Source organism: Triticum urartu, chromosome 5A, assembly GCF_056163025.1.
Source record: "Triticum urartu cultivar PI428250 chromosome 5A, HENAU_Tu73, whole genome shotgun sequence".
NCBI lineage: Eukaryota > Viridiplantae > Streptophyta > Magnoliopsida > Poales > Poaceae > Triticum > Triticum urartu.
Window position 1 is genome coordinate 343,374,319 of NC_141877.1, and position 23,326 is coordinate 343,397,644.

Here is a 23,326-nt window from a genome sequence, read left to right on the forward strand (position 1 = left end):
ATTCGAAACCTTTTTCCAAATACATGAATTTCTTTCAAAGTTCGCAAACTGCTTTTAAAACCCACGAATTTGTTCAAAGTCATGATTTTTCAAATTATTGATCTTTTTTCAAATTTATGTTTTTTTCAAGCTCGTGAAGTTTTTGTTCCAAAGTCATGAACTTGTTCCAAATTCACAAACTCTGTTCGACTCTGCAAACTTTTTTATAACCCAATAACTTTTTTTTTCAAATTCATGATTTTTTTTAAAATTCATAAATCTGAAAGCTTTGACCGCTTGGTAGCTGCCAAACTAGCGAGTGGTCAAAGCTAATGGGCCGCTCGTGCAGAGATCGCGCGAGCGCAAACGGTTGGAGCGCGGAGCGCCTGAAGCGCTGTATAGGCGCATCCGTCTGACCCCGCGGCCTCTCCCCGCCCATTCCTCAGTTTGGCGGGCTTTCTCCCGCCCATCGAACCGCCCACCACGCCAGAAGTCCCCCCCTCGGTTGTCTCAAAAAAAAAAAAGTCCCCCCCTCGGGAAAAAAGGGGAAAAACCCCACACCAGAAGTCTGACCCCCAGAAAATCCCCAAATCTTCGCCGTCTCAGCTTCCGAATCGCCGGCGAGGAGGAAGGGGCGGCGATGGCGGGGACCATCTCCCGCATCCGGCTGGAGAATTTCATGTGCCACTCCAGCTTGCACATCGAGCTCGGCGAGCACGTCAACTTCATCACCGGGCAGAACGGCAGTACGCTTCCACCCAAACCCTAGCCCCCCCCCCCCCCCCCCCCCCCCCTCCCCGCGCCCCTTCTCTCTCCCTCTCTCACCCATCGCTTCGCCTTTTCTTCTTCCTGCTGGCGCAGGCGGAAAGAGCGCGATCTTGACGGCTCTGTGTATCGCCTTCGGCTGCCGCGCCAAGAACACGCAGCGGGCCGCTACGATTAAAGATTTCATCAAGACTGGCTGCAGGTAGCGTTCGCCTTCTGTACCCACTACTATCTTTTATTTTGTCATCTAAATCACTAATAATCGGTGAGTCACTATCGGGAAAAAATTAGATTTTATCGCGAGGATAGTTGTTGGTTGGGAATAGCTGCTGTGTGGTGCAGATTGTTATGATGGTTGCTGTATTTCTGTAGATGGGTTTCTGGATACGGTTTTTGCACACCATTTAGGAATATTAAAGGTTACATAATCTCTTCGGTTGGGCCTAATCCCTGTTGATCCTAACAAGTTGGCGAGGTGTCGGGACCGTGATTACAGCGAAAGCAGTGCTATGCTGCTAGCACTTGGGCCAATTTTTATTATATGAAAACATTTATTAAACATTTGAACAGCATGCGTTGCAGTAACACACACCAACAGTTACCTATCTGAGCCTTGTCCATACCCTTTGCTGTTGCACATGACACTAGTCACTAACATTCTTCAAAGCTGTATTACCTGAAAATCTGCTGCAGTCATTTTTAGGAAATGTTGCAGCTGTATGGTTCAGAGAAAAGAATAGAGATCACATGATTTATCAAAAAACTTATACACTGGTCTGGTTTTATTGTATTAATTGATGTATTTTTCAAACAGGGTACCAACTGTCGCACATCACACTGTTAATATTAATATTACTCCCTCTGATACATATTACTTGTCGCTCAAACAGATGTATCTAGCACTGAAATACATGTAGATACATCCGTCTGAGCGGAAAGTAATATGGTTTGGAGGGAGTAATAGAGTAAATTGCACTTTGCACCAGGCAGGTTGCCACTTCTTTCACTTTGCAGCAGGTCAGACGGAAGTTCTAACTGTGCACCAGATATAACACGATAATATTGTACTTTGCACTAGGTCGGTAGGTCCCATACAAACACTTGTTTGAAAAGATCCATAAAAAATTATACATGTTATGGTGTGAAATATATGCCTATAGTTCTACTTAGAAAGACATCATTTCGGTTGAAAATTCATACATGTTCGGGTAATCCAGACATCATTGTTTTTTCATGGGTCATACAGTATTTTTCTAACAATGATCTGTAGGCATGTATTTTGTTCTATAATAAACATGTAGCATAATAACTTAGTTTAGCTTGAAGATTTTTCTGTAAAAATTCAACAGAGGCTGCCTATTAAAAGCAGACAGTCTCTGGGGTTAGATCTTTGCAAATTGGTGAAATAGCGGCTGAACCTGCTGGTTCACCGACTGCCCTTGGCTGAATAAAATAATGTTAATCATTCCAAATGGTCAACCACCAGTTGGGCGATTGAACATTAAATCAGAAGGTTGTCAGGGTGCCCTGCTTTAGTAGCTATGGTCCTGCGTATGATTGAGGAATTGATGACTGCATCAATCATGATACAATATTTCTACCGTACAATCTGTGGTGAACGGTTTTGCATTTATCCTCTGACTATTCTATCTCTCTTTCGTGTGATTGATTTTAATATAGTTTATTTTGTTAAATTTAAATCACAGTTATGCCGCAATTGCTGTTGACATCAACAACCAAGGGGAAGACTCGTTCAAGCCTGATTTATACGGAAACTTAATTAAACTGGAACGCAGGATTACTGAGTCATCGAGTTCTACGATTTTAAAGGATCAACATGGTACTCATACTTGATCCATCCTCCTCCCAGTTGTTGGTTGTGCCTGTCTATTATAAACACTTCACGTGTAAAGTTGTTTAGATTCTGTTTTAGCTGTCAAATTTAGTACTTTAGGTTTCAGTTCTCACTTTGCTAACTTGTGTATTATTTTAATGGGAATCATATTTTTTCTGTGACCTTACCAGAGTTCTCAGTTTTTATTTGTATTTTTCTATTCAAAGCTGACACATTTCTGAACTTATGATTGTTGCATTTCTCCATTCTTGTGTGTTGACTGCATATCTTTATTCTGTTTAGTGGTTATCTCAAGTTTTAATTAAACTATCACATCTTTCCTATCCTTAGTTGTCTCAACTTTCCATGTTGGCAAACGACACACGTGTTGCTTGTGCTTGACTTCTTACTGTACATGTTTGCATGGCTGCAGAAAGTGTGCCTTTTCACTTATAATTAGACTTCTTACTGTACATGTTTAGTGGTTATCTCGAGGTATTTACATGCTGCATCCATTTCCATACATTGTTAAATGCTACTACTCTGTTTATAAATGTATAAGACATTTGGCAGTTTAAATGGAACTGCCAAAACGTCTTATATTTAGGAACAGAGGGAGTAGTTAGGCATGAAAATAAACACTGGTAGCACTTAATTTCATTCTTTCCAGAAAAAAAACACTTATTCTTAGTTGAGCTTACCTACAGATGGTGCTATCACAAAAGACTTCTGCATGGTCCAAATTGCATCACGCACATCTGATTGCTGTTAGATCAGAGTCCTTGCTTAAATTGAAAGTGACAGTAAATTCTGAACTGGTTAAATAGATGGTCGCTGTGAATTTACCAAATTGATCAAGTGGATGATTGCTATAAATTTACTAAAACCAAGTTGTACTAAAGGTACGACAAGTAATATGGGTCGGAGAGTATATTAATTAATTAACTACAGTAGCTATTCTTGTATTTTTATTTACTAACTGCACAATATTTTTACCATGCTATACTATACTGCGCCTATTGTGATCATATGTGCTGGAACAGGTAGGAAGGTGGCAAATCGCAAAGATGATCTTAATGAGATAATCGAACATTTTAATGTAAGTTGCTTGTTTGCTGATGAATACTAATTTTTATGTAGTGGTTTCACTCATCCAGTTGTTTGTTTTACTGTTTTCTTTCTGTATTGGGTCAGTTATGAAAAAAAAGTGTAGAAACTGGCGGACCCTTCATCTACGTGTCCTCGATGCACCTTTGCATGTCTTTATATAGATAAATAAATGTATGTAAGGATAAGATATATTAAAACAACTGCAAGAAGACACCATACTCTCTTCCTCTCTGGTTTTCTCTCTCGCTCCGCCGCGATTGCGCTATATTGGTCAGCTTCACAATCACATATCCACCACCCACTTCCTGTCTACTCGCTCTCCTTGTTTTCTCTCTACTCAAGACATGCATGAAGAAATTTCATTGGGATGCGCACATACATGCTAATTGTTCTGTTTTTGTCTTATCACTGTAAGGCCTCCTTTGGTTCATAGGATAGGAATAACATACAACAACAACAAAGCCTTTAGTCTCAAACAAGTTGGGGTAGGCTAGAGCTGAAACCCATAAGATCTCGCAACCAACTCATGGTTCTGGCACGGGATAGGAGTAACATAGGAATAGGAAAATCATAGGAAGTGGGATGACATGTATATCAATTCATGGAGGGAAAGAGATGTCATTTGATGCATAGGATAGGATTTTTTTCAATTTTTTCATTGAGTCTATGCTAATGGTTTTTTCCTTTGAAATGTCAAGGATTTATTCCTATCCTACATAGAAATAGGAAACCATTCCTACAAACCAAAGGGCTCCAAAGGAATTTTACCTATAAGATTCCTATCCTTTAGAATTCCTCTGAAATTCCTGTAAACCAAAGGAGGCCTAAGTATATTCATGGGCTAATAACTCATCCTGTACCCATGTTCTCTCCTATTAGTAACCCAACTAATTCAACATGCATGCACATTCTAAGATATGACAAACTCACTAACCAGTATAAACTTTACAAAATAGATGAGAGGGGAGGGAGATATGTTACTCGCTATGGGGAAGAATTGGGAAAGGGGTTGATCCAAGCTCTTTTCTCAAGTATGGGTTTAAGAACTAAAAAGAAAGGGATAAAAGTAGAGACCATGTGAAAGAGAAAGTAAAGCCTGTGCTTTACGTGCCTCTGCAGAGCGAGCAGACGTGCGTCACCATCATCTCAAGGAACTTCAAAGCGAGCGGAAGCTCCTTCCTTTGCCTTTGCCATTGGCCTCACCATGTCCGCTTTTCGCCCCTAGCCCATGCTGCCAGATCTGCTAGTAACACATGTCATGTCAACCAATGGGAAATGATAGAGTGACACAGTTTAGTTGGTGCAGCACGCCTGCCTATGTACACGAGCTTGTTGAATCATCAAGCAGGTCTTCATATGTGCAGAGCTTACTGAATTATCAATCAAGCCTTCGTGTATGGAGCTTACTGAGCTGTCAAGCAGGGCTTTGTGTGCACAAGTGCGCAATCATAGTAGCACTTCACCTAATTCCTTCTTGCACCTTGGTCTGTCATCTTCGCTAAACATACCTCATGAGGACCAACCCTCAAAGTAAGGAACTTGTCTGTTGTCGTGGCCTGGCTTTCATGTTACTTCCTCCGCCTTGTATCTGGCGTCTTGCCCACACACATGTAGACAAAGAGGATTTGTACCTTGCGATTCAGCACACAGGAACCAGTCTAAAAGGCAGCAACTCATGCAGCAAAGCAAGTGATTTGGACAAGCTTACCCCAAAAGTTGGTAACTGGTATCTACCCTGAAACACACATCGTTGTCTTATTCTGAACATAATTGCATTTTACTAACCGCATGGCATGCCTTTATAGTAGCAAACGACTCCCTAACTTGACCCACACGAAAATAAAGAACGGAGCTCTAATTTCATGTCTCGGCTAAACACAAGGAAAGTAAAACAGGAATTCGTTGTCTCTTTTTTTGTTTTTTGCACCTTCTTGCACTGGCAAGTTTATTCGGTGGAAAAAACAAAATCCTGAATTTCAGCCTTTTCTGGTTCTCTTCTCTTCAAGCCGATATATTTTCTATAATAAACTGAATTGCATCCAAAACGTGCACAATAAGGGATCTGGTCGTGGTGCCCATGATCGATGGCTACTTCCATCTAACGTAGCATGGGTCCAATTTGGAAACCTTTAATGTGATGCCTCCTCTTGATATTATTTAGCTGCTATAGAAATCTACTTTGGATGATTCCTCTGAACTAAAATAACCTATTGAAGAGCAACATGTCTACACATAGCAGCAGTTAACTTGTCTTCATCATCGTAAGATAGGCGCAAGAACCTTGGGAGTGTAAGCAATTGGTGCATCAGTAGTTTTTATGATAAACTTCGCTGTGTCGATACCTGGAGTTGGATTTGACTAGGAATTCACCGCTGTGTATCAGCATTATTCTACCATTCATGATATGGACCTGAAACCGTTTTTTATACCTTTCTGTGGAAGTACCTTGAATCCTTGATTGAATGTCATGGATGTTTTATGTTTCTACATCCTGATCCATGTGCAACTTTTCAGATCGATGTTGAAAATCCTTGTGTAATTATGAGTCAAGACAAAAGTAGAGAATTCCTGCACTCAGGAAACGACAAGGATAAGTTTAAGGTAATCATCAGTTCTTTCAGTTTCCTGCCGATAGCGCTGTATCAATATGTGTGCTTTACCTAGTTTTATTTTATGTGTTGGAGCATCTATGGTTTTCTGGACTTGAATGGAATTGTAGTCATATTCTGCAGGGTCCCATGGTATTTAGTCAGTTCTAGATGTATTCAGTCGTCTTGTGAAGCATGCCTTCTGTTAGTCAATTGTATAATACTGTGGTTGCATGTTTATTTGCGTCCCAGCGGATGGGTTTCCAGTTTTTCATATAACCAATTACTCCCTCTGGTCCATATTAGTTGTCGCTCAAACAGATGTATCTATAGCACTAAAATATGTTTAGATACATCCATTTGAGCAACAAGAAATACGGATAGGAGAGAGTAGCATTTTTTATAGACTCCAAGATCGTGATTTGATGAGAACATGGCACTCAATGTATTTAATGGCAGGCAATATATCTTTTGGTAGCTTATGACTTCCTATGACCCTTGAGCCGAAGTGCTATATAATGCACTGTTGCTGTTGATTTGAGCTCATAATTCTGCCTTGTACCTGTTCTTGCTATATCACTTCCTCTGTTATAACTCTGAGCACTGCTCTTGTTCTTATACTGTCCATACATTATGTCTTGTTGCAGTTCTTTTTCAAGGCTACTCTTCTTCAACAAGTCAATGAGTTACTGGAGACAATAAGAGATCAGCTGAACAATGCAGACTCTGTTGTTCAAGAGTTGGAGAAGTCAATTAAGCCAGTGATGAGAGAACTTGATGAACTACGAGAGAAGATAAAGAATATGGAACACATAGAAGAGATAGCACATGATATCGATAATTTGAAGAAAAAGTTAGCCTGGTCATGGGTTTATGAAGTCGACCAGCAAATTGAGGAACAGACAGTGAGACTCCAGAAACTCAAAGAGCGAATTCCTGCATGCCAAGAAAGAATTGACCGAAATACAGTAAGTTATGACCTTTTTGACTGGAAACTCCATTGTGCTATTGTATCCTCTGAGCACCAATATGGTTTTCAGTGTAAATTTTTTTGTAACAACAAGAACAAAATCAACAACTCATCCTTTAGTCCCAAACACTATTGTAATTTTTTTTGTAACACAAGACATAAATCATTGCAACCCATAAGACAGATAACCCTCCATCCTTGTAAAAACGTTATAGAATAATTCCACCACACTAACAATTTAATTCATGTCAGGAAGAAATCATTGTTTCTTGGTCAGTATTTTGCCAAATTCGTTTGAAAATGTATTGGCTATTCCATTTGCAGTGGTACTGTCTAAGAAAGTACCCCCTCCGTCCCAAAATAAGTGACATGGTTTTAGTTCAAAACGTCACTTATTTGGGACGGAGGGATTATATTAATACAGTTCAAAATGGTCTCAAAGAATTTCTTGAACATATATATGTTGAATTTCCATGTGTTTGGCTTGTCTAACTTTATGCAAGCTTGCTTATGATCATTTACTGAATTATATCTTTGCATCTTTTAGGTTGTTATAGATGACCTGAAGAAAGAGCTTACTGAAAAGGAAGAACTTGTAAGATCTTTAGGCGATAAGACTCATGAAGTGACCAACATGAAGAAAAGTATGGAAGATAATATTGCTGAGGTATGTGAGTAGTTGATGTAGCATCCATTATGTTCAGGAAATTTAATCATATTTGAACCAAAAGCTGTAGAGCCACGTGCAGCTCTCTTGTCTTTGTACATGGAAATGAAAAAGTGATAGTCATGATACATGTAGTCAAATTATGACCGTCAAAGCATCAATTGTTAGCAATCCTTCTGGTTGTCACATCTTTGTGTCTACAGTGCTTATCAGGCCTGTAAGTTGTTATTATCTCAAGTTCTGATGCTGGTTATTCGCGCAGAACTAAATCTGCAATAATTTCTGGCTTAATGATATGTTCATTTTGGCTGTATCGAAATACTGCCACAAATGAGGTGCTAGGATTCCTATTGGTGTCAGCTTAATTTTGCCTAGTATTAATTCTGTTTGAAATATAAGCTTTACATGTTTGGTAATCTTGTTTGAAAATATTGCATGTAATTTTTTTATTTTCTCTCCTCATTTCTGAGTAAATACCGACACCATCTGATTCCTTATTCTCAAGACATTAAGATCATGGACATCTATCTGCTACGGACATGATTGTAGAATGACTTCTACTTGCCTTTCTTAACAATTGTCATGTTCCTTTTGTTCACAGGTTGTGAAGTTGAAGATAGAGCTAGAGGCAGAGCATGAGCGTGGCACACGTACGCTGGAGAAAATGAATGGCCGGTTGAAACAAATGCAGGCACAACTCCGTGATTTCCAAATGCAGCATATGCAATTTACTCAAGTAAGCTGTTCTCTCCCATAAAAATAATTCCACCATACAAGTATGTAGTAGATAGTGTTACAAAAGATTTAGTCCGTCCACCTGCCTAGGCAGCTGCCTGCCAATGGACAGCATGCATGGATTGGTGAAGATAGAAGGGAAAATCTAATACACCGCAATTCACAGCAGCCTGCATGACAGTCTAATGCTATTCCACCGCAGGCTACTGTAGGTACCACATTGCTCTACAAAGTACACTGCACATCATAGGATGGAGCAGCGAAGGAGTGAGCTGCAATCTGGATCCACAGCAGAGAGGATGGAGCAGGGGAACCAGACCAACAATTAGGATAACATGGTTCTTAAAGCGTAAATCTAAGCTATGGCATATGCGTCACCGCTAAGGTGTCCTAGGATTGTAAAGCATAGCCCTCACATTTGACATGCACTTGACTGCCATAGAGAAGTCTCCGTCACCGCAACTGGTCTTTTGGGCTGTGAGGAAGTTATGTGCTGTATGGATAGTGGCAATCTGTCAACGTTTTTCATTTTCTCTCATAGTAGATGTGTTGATTGTCTGTTCCTACAGTGTCTAAGGCGCTGCCTTACCTCGCCTAAGTGCTGGGCATCTTGCCTTACTGCCTTAAAACTACTAAGGCTAGGGGATCTGGTGATGGTTGAGGAGGAATCTAGCTAGGCGATTGAGATTGAGAAAGAGAGGTGGTGATTTGTGGAGATTTTGAATCCGTGATACCGAGGCGGCAATGGAAACTTAAGTTTTCTCTATTGTTGAGTGTTGAGGGCACCCCAATTTCCTTCTGTCCCCTTTATAGTCTTTCGCACAATCCTCTGCTTAACAAACTTCACAGCTGTTGCCTGTGCTGGCATTCCTAGATTGCTCTTCTTGACACTGTGCTCCTCGTAGCTTTTGCTAGCTCTACCAGTTGCTGCCATCTGGCTACCCCAATGAGCTCAAAATCACCGCCTTTAGCTGCCTTCAGACTGGGTGGCTTGGCGCTTTGGTTGCTGCCTTTTGTGAATTGTGGCATGATCTTGAAGTCATGGTTGAGACCCTGGCCATTTATCAAGAAATGAATCGGCGGACAACCTCTCTTTCTTTTTTCTAATTGCGTAGCTGAAAAGCTTCGTGTCACCATCCCTTTATACGGTTGGCAAGATCACCTTCCTTAAAGATTATGAATATATAATTTCATCTGACGTGAACTTTAGGGTAATTGTTGTGTTGAGGGGCAGATGACAGTGTCGAAGGGGATTAAGAATTGGAAGGTTTATCGACTGTAGACTAGGATGAGAGAACTTTTGGATAGAAATACTAAAGGCATGTTTGGTTGCCTTCCACAGTACCATGATTGTGTCTCAAGTGTCAAGTCTAGCAAGCCCCAGTCTTGTGGTTGCCGCTTGGCAAAAGTTGGCTAACAAATGAGACTGACAGGTGGGTTAAGAATCTAATAAAGGTTGGCAGATGACAACTGTGTCTGCAACCAAACAACTGCCAAACTGTCTGTCTAATGTTTTGTAATATTTGGCTACAAACAAAACATGCCCTGATTAGGGATGGCTTGATTGGACCCCTCACACAAATCTTAGTGTTACCTTAAAGTACTCCCTCCGTTCACAAATACTCCAAAATTTGTATGGACTACATACAGATTGAAATGAGTGAACAAACACACGAAAACGTTTCTATATACATCCGATTCAGAAAAAAGTTAGAACATCTTATATTTGTGAACGGAGGTGATAGTTCATTTTAAATAAGGGGAGCATCGCTCTATTAACTGGACTAATCACACTTTTGGTTTCCACAATAGCTAACTATGACCACTTCGTACCTATATTGTCAAATGAGATGATAACCTGTTCCTCAGAAGAGGTTTGGTTATCCCCTTAAATATGAAATAATCGGCGAACCTTGATATCAGTTTTTGCAAAAGATTACGCTGCCATAGCATGCTGTCGATTTCATTGTATTTCCTTGGCTTTGCATGCTCGAGTTTAGTTATTCTGTCTGAATCACTTTATCAATCTGAAGGCTGAGGCATCTCAAATTGAGGAAGACATGCAGAACATACAACGGGATATTGATTATCTTGATTCAAATGTTACAAGGTCATTCTCATTAATTGTACTTCTTACTTTGCTTAACTATATCCAAGTAAATATCTTGGTTGTTTGACTCCACCTCGTGTGCCATTCAGGTTAAGAGAGGAAGAAAAAGAATTTTCTGAAGAGTTATCGGGCATCCAAAAATCTATCAGTGACATAGCAAAAGAGGTACTTTAAACTCAATGCCCCACTTAGTGCAGGGTGATGATATTAAACTCAATGTGCTGCCAGTAATACTGTTTTCCTGCATACTGAGCTTTAAACTCTGTAAACACAGTAAATGTGATAATGTTACTCGTCCACCTGAGTCACAAATAAGACACATTTTGGACTAGAAACATTTGCTAAAGAAAGGTCCCTAAACCATAATTTTGAATTGTATTTTTTTTGTACTATGGAAATATTTCTTGAGGAACGTACTTCTACCATTTTCGTATGGCCTAAATCTCCATTAAGACATTGTTTGGTCAGTTTGGAGAATAATTTATGAGCAAAAAATAGATTACCTTTTGTATTTCATAGTTCCTTGGTGGCATCCATTCCCTATTGATGTATGGATGCGGGAATATGTTTTCTAGATAATGTAATTGTGTATAATGTTATTCTTAAAGAATGTGTATTCTGGATTATGTTATTCTTGGAGATTGTTTTTGCTGCTTCTCATATGTTTTGGCTTCTTTCTGATTCCTAATACTTGATGTGGAAAAAAGAGTGGCAGAATGTGATTACGCATAGTAATAATTAGGCTTAATTTTACATTCTCCATGTACAAGTCAACTCTGATTAGATTCATTAAAAATTCCAAATATGTTTGCACATGACATGTAATGTATGAAAGAGTACCATGTCCATGAGCAATGCCCCTTCTCTTCACCTTAGTTGACACTCTATTAACCCTGTTCTTTGATCACATTTTCTCCCTTTTGCTGAACTTAAAGAACTGCTGTCATAGCTCTACTTGTTTAAAAAAGTATTCCGACTGAGGCTGAAAGTCCAGAGTTAGGGGCAAAATACATCTGGGTCAAAGTTAGATTACCTGTTTAAATACTGTGGGCTGATTTCAAGCTTGGAATGAGCTTTGGTTCAGCATTAAGTACCTCTGAAGAAGTGTTCCTTCGACATTTATCTGAAAAACATCACTTATAATTATCTGCACCGTTTGAAGTTCACAAGTCCTCTTTGCTTTCTTGTGTTGTTGGCCAACTTTGTCTGCATTGAAACATGTGGCTCTTGTACCATTTATGCCATTAAATTTATTTCGCAGATAGCTGAAAGTGATAAAAGGATACTCCAATTGAAATCTCACATGGATGGTCTTCAGCAGCGTCAAAGTAATACGGTATATTCTCTCTTTACAGTAGCCACTAAGCAGCGTATACTCCTTTTTATGATTATAACCCTGCTTCTCAGGATGTAATTGATTTTAGTAGCAACTCCTCTCTAACATGTTTGTTTTTATGCAATTAATGCTTTGTCTTAGGTAACGGCATTCGGGGGACAAAAAGTTTTGAAACTCTTGCAATTAATAGAATCAAACCACGGAAGATTCAAAAGCCCGCCTATTGGTCCGATAGGGGCTCATCTGGTATGAAAATGCTGATTTATCATGATTCTTGTCTTGGATTGGTTAGTCTTGAGTCTAGAATATGTCCTAATAATATCTTGTGAAGTACTACCTCCTTTCCGGTTTATAAGGCTTGCGCGTATCCCTAAATCTATAATTTGATCAACAAAACATGAGTTGTATAGTCTAAAAATTATACCATTAGAAAGTATATGATTTGAAGTTTCTAATGATGTATTTTTTTGTGATATATAACTTGTATTACGTTGGTCTATTTATCAACCTAAAGATACACACAAGCCTTATAAACCGGAAAGGAGGTAGTAACTTGCAAATGATAATTTGCTACTTATATCACTTAGCACTTGTTCTGATCTGCTGTATTCAGTAATACACTTCATCAACCTATCCAACCCCCCCCCACAAAAAAACTTCATCAACCCATATTGCTTATATTCTCATAGTCTTGTTTTGTTACCATCTCACATGTTTATAGCATGTCGTTTTGTCTATGTATTTATTTATCCACGACTTCATAGATGGCAGCCTAACAATTGTTCCCAGCTACAGGTCTATGCTGTGTTCTGTTAGTGCAGCTGTATTGGTTCTTACGATGTTCTAACCCATCCGAGTACATTATTACTGTGACCGGTCATCCATATTGCTCTGTCCTCTATTCCTCCTAGCATCTCCAACTGCTGTAGAGCCTGTGTTGACTCTGGAAAGTACTAAAGTCCGGGAATGTCCAAGATTTTCATACATGTGCTTCAAATTAGAATATGGAAACTAAAAATTGCGTGCAAACTTTTGGCCGTTTGTGCAGGTGCACCAAAGGGACAGGAGATTGCGTGAATCTTTTGTAATATAAACTCAATCTTTTTTGTACTGTGGGAAAAAAGATCTTAACCTAATCGGCTATTGCTAACATGCTATAGGAATATCAACTTAATTTATTGCCAAAGCTCTAGGGCCTTAATTACAGGAGATAAATTAGGAATGGGAAAATACAAAAAGGAAATACAAGAAACCTATTACAGTATGTACTTCTCTCTAACAACCTCAATGTTGACTGGTGTTTGCACCCTGAGTTCTTGACCCACACAATTCATTTATCCCTTCAGAAATTAAACAATTTGCTCAATCCTTCCTGTTGATTTCAGTTCATTGGAGTAACTGTATTCATATTTCTTCTCATTGCATCAAATAACATGAATGCAAAATATATTTGTTGTCTTATGCTATCCCGTAGAAATAGAAATTTAAGCTTTACACGGTCTTGTCAGGGATTATGCCACTAAGCTGTTATAATTATGCTTGTAGTCCTTGTCGAAGTTTGCGGACTGCACTTACTTTATAATGCAAAGGAATGGTATAAATTATAGCCAGTTCTTTCATATACCATTGCCTTTTCTATCATGTAAGTTAGGGCTGCGTTACTTCTTCCAAATCTTCATAATGCTTTTTGTCATGCAGCAACTCGCTAGTGAGTCCTGGTCTGTCGCGGTTGATTGCGCATGTGGAGGGCTTCTGGATGCATTTATTGTCTCGTGTCATAAGGATTTACAAGTTTTGCGAGAATGCGCGGGTAGAGTGTATTACAATAACCTTCGAATTATTGTGTATGATTTCACTAGACAGCGGTAAGATTAAAGGCTGTCTTTTTCAACATTTTCTGTTTATTTTTTATGAACTCTAATTCTGTGACCTCCTATAGATTGGTCATTCCAGATGGTTCACTTCCTACAACAGAGCACCCCACAGTACTATCAGTTATTCAGTCAGAGAACCACACTGTGCTGAATGTATTGGTGGATCAGGTACTGCATTATGTAATCTTCAAGCAACTATGTTGGTTTCAATAAAGTGGTCCAATTACTCCAAACAGCAAGGAGGCACAAAATTGGAGTATTATATAATGGAATTTGACTATGCTTACTCCTATTTAATGTCGTATTTTAACTATTTGATATCTTCGGAAAAGTTGCAACAACTGAATTCATAATTCCCCGAATGGATAATTATTTGGAATCCAAATAAACTGGATATCTATTATGAAATAGTTTTTAATTATGAGATATCAATATGCATCACACCGTTTGTTCTCTTATTTTTGGATCCTTCTGTTCGAGATACTATTATTACAGCAGATATTTACTAAAGTTTCTTTGTGTCAGGGTCACGCTGAAAGGCAGGTCCTGGTTCGAGATTATGAAGTCGGAAAATCTGTTGCATTTGATCACAGGATGCGGAATATAAAGGAAGTCTATACCTCTGATGGGTTCAGAATGTAAGTCTTGGTGGTGGTACTCTGCTCGTATTAGGTTTCGTCTTATTCCAGCAATTAACTTGTTATATCTAGCTGTTTAGGTATAGTTTACCATAAGTAATCCTTTGTTAGAAGTAATTTTAGAATCCTATAGGTATTTCTATCTCCATGTGCCCCCACATGTTTATGTAATTGTGAATTCCCACTTATAGATTTAGTTTTGATGATTTATCATCTTGCTATTTTGTGGAATCGACTAGTGGCTTGAGATCAGTTTTCTGGAGTTTCCCAGTGCCAAGAGGCAGCCCGAGGTAACTGCAGGGGAATGGTTTGATTACATATGGGACCACTTGGAGGGCACCCTAAACCATAGTTACCTGATTCGCAATCCGCTGATTTTTGATTCATGGTCGCTGTTTTCTAAAAATAGAGTTATCTGGGGTATATACAGCTCCAATTCACAAACCAGTAATGGGGTTCCCAAAGCGGTAAATTATAGTCCTGTAATAATCAATATAGGAATTAGTGGCTGGCAAGGCAAGCAAATTGACCACAGAAGATTGTAGCTTAATAACACAAAGGAAAAGAAAAATGCAGAAAGAGAGAAGTTGAAGGGCTGGCATCCAGCTTACGGTTATAGCTTAACAAAAGAAAAGGAAATGAAGAAACTGAGAAGTTTGATGGCTGGGCACCCCCCTTAGGACCTCATCATTTCTCTCTTTTTTTTACCGTATCCTCTCTGGCAACCCAACTAAACCTCTCAGGACTCGTCTGCTCCTCCTGCAATGTCATCGACGGCTACCCAGCAGCAAGGTCGCCCAAGTGGGTATCAAGTCAACGGGGGCGACACATGCATGTTCTGACAGCTGCAATGCAGGCCTGGTCGAGCAGCGTCAGCAAGACATAGTCAAGCAGTGGCAGCAACAGTGTCAATTGAGTTCTGCTGTCTCGTTTGGATTTTTGCTTCACTTCTCTATGAATCGCGAGTCAATCGTTTGCGATCTGGAAACCTGACCATCATTGCTCTATCGGGATCAGGGTCCGACGCCTCTTCCAGTGAATCTGGTAACAGCGAACTGGACATCCTGTTCGGAGCACCTGAGCATTGTAGTCGTTTGGCAAACTGGCTGTCTGGGTCGTCGGCTGTGTAGTACAATGACCGGGCATAATGAATGCTAAACCCCTAGGATGCTGATATTCTGTTTATGTACCGGTTTAATTATAATAGCCTCATTTTTGCTGATTTAGATAAATTTCACCGACTTTTAAGCTATTGTATGTAAGCTTATTGGAAATACTCCCTATGTCCCATATTATAAGAGCGTTTTTTACACTAGCGTAGTGTCAAAAACACTCTTATATTATGGGACGGAGGGAGTACTTCTTTTAGCCAATTTAATAGAATGATTTCATGTACTAACAAAATGTAATATTCTTTTTCAAATATATAAAGCCAGATTTTCAAGATGTTATATTCAATCATATGTTTTTAATTGTTCATACATATGTGAAGTATTTTAAGTTCCATTTTGTGTTATTCATTTATTTTGATGTTTCAAAGTATTATGCCCGGACTTTGTGTACCAAGTGAATAAAATCTGCCACCAAATCGCTACACATATATGTAATTACCTAAAAAATGCATAGCATGGCAGCAAGAACATTGTCACATGGACAAGAACCAATATGCATTATTTTGGCCTCAACTATTTATCTAGATCACAAGCAATTCACACTCGGCTAAACCTGAAATCCATTCCTCCTTTAATGTCATCAACTATCATCCATTTATCAGTACAAGCATCCATTCATCAGGAGTAGGAAACCAAAGAAAAATTAAAGAAGAGATCCAAAGCCCAGGATCCAGTGTGGACTTGGGGGTCGCTGGATGGCAGGCTGTTGTGAGGTAGATCCAGCGCGTGCTGGAGGTTGCTGGATGGGCAGGCTAGAGGTCCTGCTTGTGCCGATGCGGGGCTGCAGGGCCAGCTGCCAGCTGGGGTCGTCGTCTTTGGAGAAAAGGGGCGGGGAGGAGCAGCAGTGCTCCCTTACTGTGTCTGTGTTTCAGCTCCCACAGCAGTTTTACAGTTCACTGATGCATTTTCTATTCATGGACTTCTTTTGGGAAATAAAGCGTCATGTAAATTGCTAGATAACTTAGTTATGGAAATGAGCATGCTAGGTGATATCTGATTGCTGTATGCTCATTTGTTGACTTTTTTTTGCCATTGAATTTTTCTTTTAGGTTTTCTAGAGGTTCTGTTCAGACTATTCTTCCTCCAAACAAAAGGCCAAGACCTGAGCGTTGGTGCAGTTCACCCGCAGAAAAAATAGCTGAACTGAAGAATGAAGCTGACGGTATTCAAAGAACAATCTCGGAAAAGAATGCTCAGAGAAGGAAGTTGGTTAATGACCGAAGTAACCTTGAACAGAAAATAGCAAATTTGAAGGTAGAATTCTTATTGATGTATAATTCATTTTAATTATCTATTAACTTCCCATGTTGGTCTGTAGAGAAAACGAGAACCTGAGGAGCGCCATTTAATGAATAAAAAAGTGCAACTTGAAGACGCAAAGAGAGCTACTGCTGAAAATAATAGGCACGCTGCTGTGGATACCACTGAACTAGAGGAGGACATAAAGGTCCGCTCCCGGTTTCCTTTCTCGAGGAACCATCTAATTTCACTGCACTAGGTACTAATCTTTGTTATCTAAGCAAGAACTGTATCAATTTTCTCATGGTACTTATTTCTGCAGGAAGAGAAGAATAACATTGAGCAGAGAGAACTATCACTGCAGAAGACTAATGTGAAGTTGTCAGCAGCTTTACGAGAAGTCAATGATAGAAGAATGGCTTTCAAGACCTTTATGGGTATGAAAAATCCACAATATCAGCATTGATGATTTTACCATCTCTTGCTGCCATGTATGCAAGTTGTTCAGCATTTGATTTTTCCCATTTCAATCTTGAGATGGCTAACCATGCTTGCAACATGGTAGCGTTTTACTTTAGAATTATGCTTATTTTAGACTTGTGCATATGATGCACGCAGAACTGTGGCGTTAGCTTCTTTGAAATAGGCATACAACAAATTTGGCTGTTCAATTTGTTAGGCAATACTTAGCAATTAGTCTGTGTAAAAGGATTCAATATAGCATAGTGATAAAGCTAGTATGTGACCAATTTGTTAGGCTATATCTGTCCTCTGATGAAGATAATATACCCGAGTGATACACTCCTTAATTTTCTCGTGCTCTGGTGTGGGCCTTCATGAAGAAATTTGCTAACTGTATTTCGAAAGGCACATACCGTAGAGCAATCACCTGGTCCTGCACACAGGACCTCATGAAGGAAGCATCAACACCAATATGCTTGGTGAGCTCATGCTTCATAGGGTCGCGCACAATTCTGATAGCACATATACTCAGAAAAAAGGGGAGTTGCTGTATTGACAGAAACACCAAAATCCTCAAGTAACCACCGCGGCGAAGTCACATATGCTGTCAAAAGAGCCACAGCTTGCAACTCAGTGTCTGCACTCTGAACCGGAAACTGCAGCTTTGTTTCTTTTCTCCCAGGCGATGAGAACCATCAAGAAAAGCACACATTTGCAGTTTGACCTTCTCACACAACTCACCAATCCACTCTTAAGAAAGCATTGTAGACATTAAACTGATTACAGACCAGTGTCGAAAGCCATAGCAAGAAGGGTGTGGTCATGTGGGCCACAAGAACAAACGCCTCATCGTGGTCATGGCCATGGTCCTGCTTAAAGCCAGATGCAACAAGACAAGCCTTGTAAAGAGAACAATCGGAGCGAGTCTTTAAGTTTATAGACCAATTGAAGGCGCATGTCTGAGATAAAGTTCATGGCATGAACGCTGTAAGAAAAATCAACGAACGAGGGAGAGAAGGAAGAAAAAGGTTGGCCGGTGACATTGTACCTGTTTTTATGAAGGATAGCGAAGCAGAATGAAATAGACGAGCTCCTTTGTGCATGTTCTTCGATGGGGAGCCTGAACAGAGTGGGAGTCGGTGGATGTCAGAGGTGGGTGGAAGCTATGTAGTGGAGCAAGCTGGCGATTGAAAGCGGTGTCAGTCAACCGGAGCAACTGCTGCTTGCGACGGTGAAGGTCTAGCAGACGCGTGTGCTGCGGGGCCGGAAGACAGGGGTGGGGCAGCAGCGGCTTGACTTAAAGCAGCCTGGATCGGGTGGTCGATGGAGCTGCTGAGGGTCCGGTGTGGTGTCTTGTGATTGCGTTTTAGGACAGATTGGGGCATTGCCGCTGCAAGGATGGCTGGTGGCAGATTTGATCTCGATCAAGGAATTGATCCGGGGGGATCGGAAGCAGAAAATCGCATGCAGTGTGTGGAGATAAAAATCGATCGAAAGTGGAAATCAAGATTGAGACAAATTCGATCAGATAAGGACTAGTTGTGGAGTCCAAAAAAAAACCCTAAATCTACTCTCTCTGTTCCTAAATATATGACGGTTTGGTAGTTTAAATTGAACTACCAAATATTTAGCAAGGGGGGAGTGGTACTTAGATAACATGCGAGGAAATATGCAATTTGTATTTCTTTGAGGTCATGGGCCGATACATATACACCTACAGGCCTGACAAAACATACAGAAACCCCATATACAACAGGCATATTACATGTCTATGATATACAACTTTCAACAGTTTCCAGCTCTTTCCAGTTGGAACTTGTTTCTCAACTTTTTCCTGTTGAAACTTTGCTTTTCTTTTATTTACAATATAGTATTTGGAAATAACTGGCGTTTTTTACCCATCAAGCACTAGTTTTATGCTGAAACTAACGGATAGCTGCTGCCAGACTTCTGCCCATGTGTGAATCAGGTGGTAATCTTGGCGCGCTTGTAATCTTTTCTGGTGTTTTCTTAATCCATGTGTGTGCTGTGGATATTCTGTGGGAGTGTCAAAGACCTTTCTGGGTCTGTTTTGTTTAGTGTTTTTCTCTTCTTAATATAATGATGGGCAGCTCCCCTGGTGGTTCCATAAAAAGGAAACTTAAGGATAAACCTATCCATACTTTGATCTGTTTGATTGTTTGTTTGACCTATACATTACCTGATACTACTTGAATACCAAAATTAAATTCCCTTTACCTTCTGCATTAGATGCAACTTTAGAAAAAAATACGATGCCATAGCTATGGAGAATGAAGAACTAGATTTTTTTTTGTTCACTAAATCTCTGTTTTAGGTTCCTCTCATCCCATACTTGTAGCCTAGATTTCCTTTTACAGAATATGTTCTTCAATGCCTGAAACTGAAAAAGTATATTTCTGTTGTCTATGGCTGCTTTCTTAGCTGTAACTACTATTCTCCGCAGATTCTAACCACTTTTTTTGGTTTCAGATTCTGTGAATGAGGAGAGATTACATTTTAGCAGTGCAAATGATGAACTAGATCTTGTTAAGCGTAAAATAGATGCAGCTCAGCAGGTGCTTCTCCTTATCTCAAATCCATAAGTGCTATACAGTTTGCTCTAGGTTTGTGTTTCTATGGTCTTTCGATGCTTTGCGTGTAGGTGAGATGTACTGAAAGAGCATTTCTTTAGTCCATCTGCTTCATGAAAGCATCAATGAGCCACATATTTTCCCTTTTCCTTTCTTATCCCATGTAAATTTTGCATTGTAAATGACCCCCTTTTGCTGAAATTGGAGCTGTCATTCTTTTGTTCTACAGGCACTATGGCTCATATGGTCTTGTGCCCCTCCCCACCTTAGTATCACATTTGATATTTCCATTATGGATTTTTTTAACTTTGGTTCGAATGTTAGAATATTTATTATACTGTAGAAGTGGATAAGCATCACATTATTGTTTTGTGAGAATATGGCGCTAGCTCTTCACCTACACCACTTATTCAGTTACTCTATGGATTTTTTTTTGTTAAAATTTGCCTCTACTGGAAACAGATTATCACCATAAACAGCTTGATCAGCCAAGCAGTGTCTTTTCCTATTGGGAAGAAGTTAGAAAATTGTGATGGCTCAATTGTCTGTAGCTTGTATTACTGATGGTAGTTTCTTTCAATGAATATGTGAACCAGGAGAAGACTCACTATGAAGGTGTCATGACAACTAAGGTTTTACCTGATATTAAAACGGCTGAAGCAGAGTATGCAGATCTTCAGCAGCGTCGGCAGGTTTTTGTTCTTTACTGGCACTAATGACCTATTTTCATTTTGTTGAATTATGATCGTTTCTGTATGGTTCTTCTCTAAAAGTGAGTGTGTTCTGTTATAGCTACAGACAGTGTGCGCCTGAAAGTTCACATCGCCAAAAGAATTATAAAACTTGATAAGAGAACGTTTTCTTAGTAAGTGTCAAACGTTCTGATGGAATTAACCCTGTTGCAACAGGAAATAACAGTGATGATGCTCAATTTTATTAATTGGCAGGATGAACTACGAAGTAGTAAGATTAGCATGAATGTTCAAATAATTTGTTTTTATCTGTTGGATGGACTGATGGTGTTTCAGTATGGTCAAGAACCACCAATCTCATGTTGTTTTGGTATACTCTTAGAAAAGGTCATACCTTGAATAGTGGCGGAACTTAAATTAGCAACTCCATCTTAGCATTTGTGTACTGCATACTGTCAACTTGTTACATCCAGCGTGCATGTTTTGTTAATTTCTATGAAGCATTTTTAACACCTGGATATATCTAATCTTCTGTGCTTATATTCTGCAGGAGTACTTCAAGAAGGCTTCGATTATTTGCTCTGAGAGTGACATGGAAGCTCTGAGTCATGTTGCTGGATCCACCCCTGAGCAATTAAGTGCTAAGATAAATAGACTGAAACAGAGATTTGATCAAGAAAGCAGAAGGTTTGGAACCACCAACTTAGTCGTAGTGGCAGAAAAAAGCTGATGCCCATGAATTTTTATCCTTTTTTCATTAATATAATAGTAATAATATGTGAGCAGATATGCTGAGTCCATAGATGATCTGAGGGCATTGCATGATAAAAAGGAACGGAAAATCTTAAGAAAGCAACAGCTGTATGCAGGTTTTAGGGTGAAATTAAATGTAAGTTCGTTCAGTACTTCATGTTTTCTGGTGACATCTTTGACTTTTTCAAACTGGTGCTTTAGTTGGAAAAAAATATTTGATTGAATTAGTTATTACTGTTTAATCTTGGTTGTAGAAATGCACAGAACATTTGGGGCACATGCAATGTTTGATCAACCCAGATACATGCGGCTTCCAGTTCACAGCTGTCATTTGTGAAATACTTTTTGAGTCAACTCTACACATATGATTTCTGTGTATCCAATCTAATTACGTAAAAACAATATTAGTTTTCGAAGTTTTGAATGTTTCACTAGACCTATACCCAAAACAGCAGTTGGGTCTGTTCTTGACCCAAGTTTATTGCCGTGCAGTCGTGTCAAAAAGCATTGGACTTGCGATGGAAGAAGTTCCAGAGGAATGCTGGCCTTTTGAAGCGACAATTGACATGGCTGTAAATACAAGTTTCTTGGATGTTTATCATCTGTTTTTCTGCAGGTTTTGATTTCTCTTATCCGTCAGTTGAAATGGTTAGTCCTGATTGGTCGACCACTTTTATTGTTTTGATTGAAGGTTTAATGAGCACCTGGGAAAGAAAGGTATCAGTGGGTTCATCAACGTAGATTACAAGAGTAAAATTTTGTCTGTTGAGGTGTGTACCTTCGTAACATTGCCCCTTCGATGTGCACCTAGTGGCTGGAGAAGTTGTGCTTCATCACCAGCCCACCCGCATATTTTTGTAGTGATTTATGTAATATTTCTTAATGATGTTTGATGTAGCTGACGATGCCTCAAGATGCATCCCGTGATACCGTCAGAGACACTAGAGGACTGTCAGGTACCTTTATGTTTGCCATGGTTGTATCTTGTGAGATAGTGTTTAATTTTTTTGTTATTGGTATTTCGTAGTTATGCTTTCGATAACTACAACTTTTGATATGCATCTTGATCCAGGAGGGGAGCGATCTTTTTCAACACTTTGCTTCACTTTAGCTCTTCATGGAATGACAGAAGCACCTTTTAGGGCCATGGATGAGTTTGATGTATTCATGGTGAGCAATCCGATGGTTTTCTACAATCACCATGTATACCACAAACAAAACCTTATTGGCGGTATCTGATTTGTGCAGGATGCGGTGAGCCGCAAAATAAGCTTGGACACCCTCGTAGATTTTGCTGTTGCACAAGGGTCACAATGGGTATTTATAACACCCCATGATATCAGGTCTGAAAATTGCCTGTGGTTGCTCCTGTTCCAGTTTCTTGCAAATTGATATTTATGACATCTATGTTTCCTCAGCATGGTGAAGCCTGGAGATCAGGTCAAGAAGCAGCAAATGGCCGCCCCTCGCGGTAGACTCAGGGCTTAGCTGCCTGTATGTCGTTGCGCTCGGCATTGTATATATCCATCGATCAGGTCAAGAAGCAGCAAATGGCCGCCCCTCCCTCGGCACTCCTAGCCTCCGGGTCCACTTCTGACAGAACCTCTTGGGAACTGCTCATTTCCTATCTAAGTTTTGTACATAGCTTGTTTCGAAGTGTACTGGCACTTGTTTTGTTATTTAGGACTATCGGGGACCGACATCTTTGGTGTGAAATGAGCTCTTTGTGGTGGCATATACGTATCTGTCAGCTAAAACATTTTGCATTGCATGATACTAAGTGAAGCCAGGTGAAAAGAATCCGCCCAGTC

At 39.7% G+C, this 23,326-nt stretch overlaps 1 protein-coding gene across 2 annotated transcripts; it reads left to right on the forward strand.

Moving 5' to 3' along the window:
• Window positions 1-477: 477 nt before the first annotated feature.
• On the forward strand, window positions 478-23,323 carry LOC125543047 (structural maintenance of chromosomes protein 6B). 2 transcript variants are annotated; one of them, XM_048706291.2, is made up of 28 exons: window positions 479-725; window positions 841-946; window positions 2,451-2,584; window positions 3,622-3,677; window positions 6,203-6,289; window positions 6,924-7,244; window positions 7,794-7,913; window positions 8,515-8,649; window positions 10,682-10,758; window positions 10,848-10,923; window positions 12,020-12,094; window positions 12,236-12,340; window positions 13,793-13,959; window positions 14,034-14,136; window positions 14,494-14,606; window positions 16,828-17,032; window positions 17,097-17,225; window positions 17,340-17,454; window positions 19,970-20,055; window positions 20,667-20,762; window positions 21,313-21,449; window positions 21,549-21,651; window positions 22,008-22,087; window positions 22,207-22,285; window positions 22,414-22,471; window positions 22,588-22,685; window positions 22,764-22,858; window positions 22,934-23,323. In XM_048706291.2, exons 1-28 carry the CDS (start codon window positions 620-622, stop codon window positions 23,001-23,003), a joined length of 3,132 nt encoding a protein of 1,043 aa, XP_048562248.2. In that variant the 5' UTR covers window positions 479-619; the 3' UTR covers window positions 23,004-23,323. The 2 variants fall into 2 exon arrangements, 1 of the variants encoding a protein (XP_048562248.2); XR_007298243.2 differs by lacking the exons at window positions 21,549-21,651; window positions 22,764-22,858; window positions 22,934-23,323 and having other exon boundaries at window positions 478-725.
• Window positions 23,324-23,326: the final 3 nt, after the last annotated feature.

What these genes read in the sequence shown, in the direction of transcription:
- LOC125543047 (XM_048706291.2), top strand. Translation starts at nt 620, where the DNA reads ATGGCGGGGACCATCTCCCGCATCCGGCTGGAGAATTTCATGTGCCAC. An exon ending in TATGATTTCACTAGACAGCG is followed by an intron (nt 13,960 to 14,033) that starts GTAAGATTAAAG and finishes GACCTCCTATAG; the next exon opens with ATTGGTCATTCCAGATGGTT. An exon ending in AGACACTAGAGGACTGTCAG is followed by an intron (nt 22,472 to 22,587) that starts GTACCTTTATGT and finishes ATCTTGATCCAG; the next exon opens with GAGGGGAGCGATCTTTTTCA.